The following is a 5,573-nucleotide window of genomic DNA, read 5'->3' on the forward strand; positions in this document are numbered from 1 at the left end:
AACAGATAAACATCAATTTTTGTGTGTCATGTGGTACGTTTAATGCAGCACTGGTTCAAATTAGATGTTTGTGATGTCAAAATACTAAGTCTATAGTTTTGTATGAATTAGAAACTCAAATTACAGATATTGACAAGCTAGAATATAAAATAAGGTCTTATCTATTTGCTAAGATATTTCTCATGTAATAAATCAAACACAGTGGCACCCTGCCCACCTCTTTACTTTTTAGGAAATGCTCCCTTATATACATTTACTTCCATAAGAAGTCTATATGACATGAATAACAAATTGGAAGCTCAGAATGTCCCCCTATTGGCTCTCTCAGCTATTTTAACGATCTTGGCACCATTTCTTTCTTTCTTTTGAACCAATGTTTCAATGAGGTAAGGCATGTCTTTAGTCTGCTCAAAATATCATATTTTTTTAGACTGAAATATATCTTAGTTACTAAGCTTGATAAATTATAGTGAAATTATATGGTATTAATGTAGTAATTTGATTTTTTAGTTATTCAAATGTATATATAAAACCTAAAGAAAAATATTTTTCATATCAACCTTAGCAATCGAGTACAAAGGTCATAACTAGAAGAAATAATTATTTGCTTTACTTCTTTAGTTACTGTTCTATGTTTTAACAAAAATAAGGTTAAGAATTTATTTCAAAAATAGCAATATTCTATACATATATAATGTATAATAATTGAAATGTGACTGTATTTTCAAAATACTAGTCTACTAAAACAGCCAAGACAGGTCACTTTGTACAGACCAAAGGTCAGTTTTATATTATTTGATACGGTAACATGAGTACATGTGAGCCTCATTAATTGTAGCTTCTGTATTGTTAGCCAGGCACGGTTAAAAGGTCAATATAATAAAAATAATAAATATATAAAAATGTATAATGTTATGAGATTTAAGCAATTTAGTCTAAACATTTATGTTCTCGTGTTATAATTTGTGTTAATTCTAGAATGAAAGAGGCAAAATTTATACTTATTTCCTAATTTTTTATGGTGGTTGCAAGATCGGTCAAATCTACTGAACCCATACAGAGATTAATTACTGAAAACAACATAAAATATAAAGTTTTTCTTAAGAAATGTTTGATAACTATATGGACATTATAAAGATTTTGCATGTGAAATTTTAAAATTTTCTGATGCATAAAAGTATTTTTAATCTTAAAATGAAAATTACTTTGCATGATAGATAGGCATGATGTGAAAAGAAAAAAAAAGGCATGAGAGAAACATTGCTTTTCAAACCTTATGACTTAATAAAAAAAATTAAGTATTTTGCATATGAAAGCATTGTAATGTTTACTGATAATCTGCCAAATGTTGTTAACATTCACTTACTAATTTAAAAGTTATAGCATGAAAACTATAACAAGCACAAAATGCTTACGACCTCGTCACATTGACTGACCCCTACTGGAAGAGTTAAAGCCTCACTAACTGTTTTCAAGTTTCTTCAATGGTAGTAGACAAGACCCTTGACTTATCCTTATAGGTGTTACCAGTCTAGACTGTCTTTTATTGGTCTATGGTTGTTGATGACTACTTATGCTGACTTTGTGAGACTACTGAACAGAGAACTACTTGGAAAAATTGGGCTTTTGCATAGTATAATTACTTACATGTGTTTGATAAGCTATCAGAGGTGAAATTATACCCAAGGTGAATTCTGTACAGACACATTTCTGTATTTGATTTTTTTTTTGTATATAATGAGATTGCATTGAGATTTAATTTCCTTTATGCTTTCCAGTTAGTTCAGTATTTTATCATTTCAACCATCCCTGACTCCACCTTTCTTTCAGTTGCATTTTTGTTTAATTTACATCTTATTTTTTCTAGATGAAGCAATAATTTTTCGTTTATTGTATAACTGTCTTTTCCTTAAAGCCACTACAGTAAAGTTCACACTTTTACATAATTTTTTTACAATTGTCAAAATATAAAAATCAGTCACAATGTAGATGGCCTAGTATGTAAAGTTTTATAAGTGAACTTTCTTTACATGAAAAAATAACTGAAAGGAATTTTTTTATAGAAGATTAGAACTGAAAAGCTTTTAAAGCACCATTTGAGTAATTACTTTCATTATGTAATTATTTACTACCATAATCTGTTATCTTATTCATAAATATTTAGTACTAGTGGAATGCACAATGAAAGCTTCACAAGAGTTCCTTTTATGAGAGTTTTTATTAAGATTTTAGATGTATGAAACATTTTGAAATGCATTTACAGAAACTCGTATATAAATTTTTCTTATTTCTATGATGCGAGTAAATAAGAGTGTAATCATTCTTTTTGTAGAATACCACTGTAAGACTGATGACAAAGTCAGCGACATTGTACCAATTGCTGTTGGGTGTGCTCTTGCTGGTCTTGTTCTGACAGTTCTTGTTGCCTACTTGGTTGGTCGTCGTCGTAGTCGCCAAAAGGGTTATCAGTCAGTGTAAGCTGTAATGGATATTTATTATCCACAGACTAAGATTCTACGAAGGAGCTGTTGCTGTGTAGTTTACACCCTACTCCATTCCTCCGTATGAGGTCTCCGTTTTTGCTAATCTTACCCACTTCAAAATGTAATGCATTTGCTATATATTTTAGTTAACATGAATGTGTTTTAGAAATTCAGGTTGGGTTTACATTTTGGTGAAAGTTGTATTTCATATAACCATCTATCTTTATTGAACATTTAAGAAACTGTTTAAGTAGTTTTGCTTTTCTAATTGAAATAACATACAACTTAGGTTAATATTTAAGTGCCAAGTTTTTTTTTTTTGTAGCTCAAAAACTAATCTTGATTTCTTTTAATGGTCTGTATCTGTCTTTAAATATAATGAATTTCTTGGATCTGATATACTCATTTTATTAGGATATGCTTGTTTGTTTCATAAGATCTTCCTATCTAACACTGACAAAGAGAAATACAAGTCACTGGACTGTAATTAAAATCATTGCTTAAAAGTGTTACAAGTGAGAATCTGACTGTTTTTAATATTTTAACTGAAGGAAATACTACATATACTAGTTGTAAAGTTTTTTTAATATATACATATATATAATTTTAATTATCTTTGCATGTTAAATATTTTATAAATTCTTTTCCTTTGATTGTTGAAGAGAAAAGCTTTAGATTAAACATTTGTTCCAATTCAGTTAGTACAGGTCTTGAACAGACTCAGTTCACGTATATATTCATTTTGCAAAATGTTATTTACATAGTTTCATATTTTGCTATAGATACTTTGACTGACAGCTGAATAGCTCAGGAATGCTTAGTTTCAGAAATGCAATTTCATGTCCCTGTAGTACTATGTTAAACTTGTCACAATGTGCAGCTCAATGATGTGACTTAACACACATTAATTAAAGAAATTTAAACCAAGACACTTGTCCCATAGTTAAATATGTGTATAACTGTATAAAATCTTGTGTTGATTAAAAAATATCCAGTTGTTTTAGTATGTTTATGATAGATCATACACTACTGCTCAGTGGCTTTAAAGAGGTATGTCTGCACTGTGCTATACTGTTTAGTCTTCAGATGTTCCACAATCGTGTAATCTAGCATTTGGAAAGAGTTCCTGTTTAATTTGTTCAAGAAGAAAAACAATCTAAGGTTGGTTGGTTAGTTTATGCTGAAAAAAACCTGCTCCTTGGAAAAATTGTAGAATTTAAAACATATATATATATATATGTGAACATAACAGAACAAGATTTTATAAGGTAGAACTTTAATCTGTACTATGTGGCTTACTGGTGTGTTATCTGCATTATACATTTGAAATAAAAACTTTTTAACATAGCTTGCTCTAGTGTTTTAATCTATCACCCCTAGATTTCATTTTATAACCAACAGCACACTTTTTTCTCTTAGATATAGATGTAACATTTTATAAGATAATTTTTGGATGTCTGATTAATTTTGTATTTGATCATGTACAAAAGAATAACTAGTGAAAAGGCCAAGTATGTTCTATTAAAACTACTTTGGAGCTGTATCACTTCATTACAGTCTGTAACTATAACCTCAACATTAGGGCAGTCTTTAAGCCACAAATCCTTTTAGTATACAATATATTGAATTATTTTGTTATAGAGTGTACTTGACATTTCTGGGATCAAAATATCACGAACAGATATGTAAATTATTTTTAGAACAAATGTTTATAAACCATTTTTTTATTGATGATGCTTGTCATGGCCAATATACAAGTTTGCTTAATCATCAAATAAGATGCAACATAAAATCAAGCTAGTGAATACAATATTCTTTGTATAGAAAATTACAATGACACATATTTTCATTGTTTTTGTCCAATTTGATTCATGCCATATGTTCAGTTTGTCAACCAATGAGAATTTGCCACATTGCTATTCACACACCTTAAAAAAATTTTACATTCTTCTTGCAATCATATACTGTTACCTTGTTCACAATGCTTTAAGAATGCAGATGTGCTGTTTATCTTAGAGCAAATGGCAAAGGATGGGGGATAACCTCTTGCTGAACCTTATGATGTAGAACTGAGAACTAATGAAAAGAAACTGTATGCATCTGAATAAAATGTTATTTGTAATAAATACTACCAGTAGTATTTTCAGTTTAAACAATCACTGTCTATCATGACCCAGTCACTACATTTGGTGACCCTGCTTTTGTGCTCCTTAACAAGCATTAGCCAATGTCTGCAATTTGTAGAGTCCAAAGCATGCCAAGTGTGTTGGATGCCCTAAACATAGGAACTCAACTGTTATTCTTATTAAAGCCAAAACAGAGATATTGCCACAGTCACATAGATTGACAATTTTTTGTACAGATTCCAACTGATTGAATCTTAGCTGAAGGTCCACACATTTGAACAATGAATTTACTAGAAAGCATGCAAATGACTACACAGATTGGCAGGGATAAACTGTAATTAGCCACAGAAAGTTTCAGATGAGCATTCCATCTTAAAAGGTTAAAAAGATGTAATATTCGTGTGAGATCTGTATGGAATGCTTAGCTTTCCTATTTTTTAAGCTTTATTCTGGCTTGTCAAGCAACACACAACTAAATAATCCAATCTATCACCAAAGAGTGCTCGGCAGTTGAAACAGTCAGTAGCCACATCAAGTTATTGGATATGGTGTTCACTAAAAAAAATAATCCTTTCATAGTTGATTACATCCAGATTGTCAGTGCCCTTTGCAGTTGTTAATGTCCTAATCTGGTAAAAAATGTAGATGACTACTGTAGCAAAACATGTATTCGAACTATCCAAACAAACTGTAGCACATTCTGGAGCCCCAAGAACTAGCTTGAACATGGCCATAGTAGGAAAAAATGGAATCCCATGATGCAGCTTTGGACTTGCCAAAACTGTCTGAACATGACCATCAGTCTGTTACTTATGGTGTTTACCAGCTTAAAACATACAGAAGTATACACCTGGAAAAAAGTTAAGCACCCCCGTGTTTTTTCAAGTGATTCAGATTCGACGTTCTTGTGACTGATTATAAATTACCATTCAATCTAAACATGTTTATCAAATGAAATTATGCA

The 5,573-nt window shown here is 30.6% G+C and overlaps 1 protein-coding gene across 1 annotated transcript in view; it reads left to right on the forward strand.

The window, feature by feature from the left end:
* Positions 1–3,626, forward strand: part of LOC106466540 (lysosome-associated membrane glycoprotein 1-like) — a 19,879-nt gene extending 16,253 nt beyond the window's left edge. The window contains exon 7 of the mRNA XM_022394571.1: positions 2,333–3,626. Coding sequence (XP_022250279.1) covers positions 2,333–2,478 — 146 coding nt within the window. The 3' untranslated portion in view covers positions 2,479–3,626. The remainder of the gene's footprint in view (positions 1–2,332) is intronic.
* Positions 3,627–5,573: the final 1,947 nt, after the last annotated feature.

This window comes from Limulus polyphemus, unplaced genomic scaffold (assembly GCF_000517525.1).
Source record: "Limulus polyphemus unplaced genomic scaffold, Limulus_polyphemus-2.1.2 Scaffold2295, whole genome shotgun sequence".
NCBI classification, from domain to species: domain Eukaryota; kingdom Metazoa; phylum Arthropoda; class Merostomata; order Xiphosura; family Limulidae; genus Limulus; species Limulus polyphemus.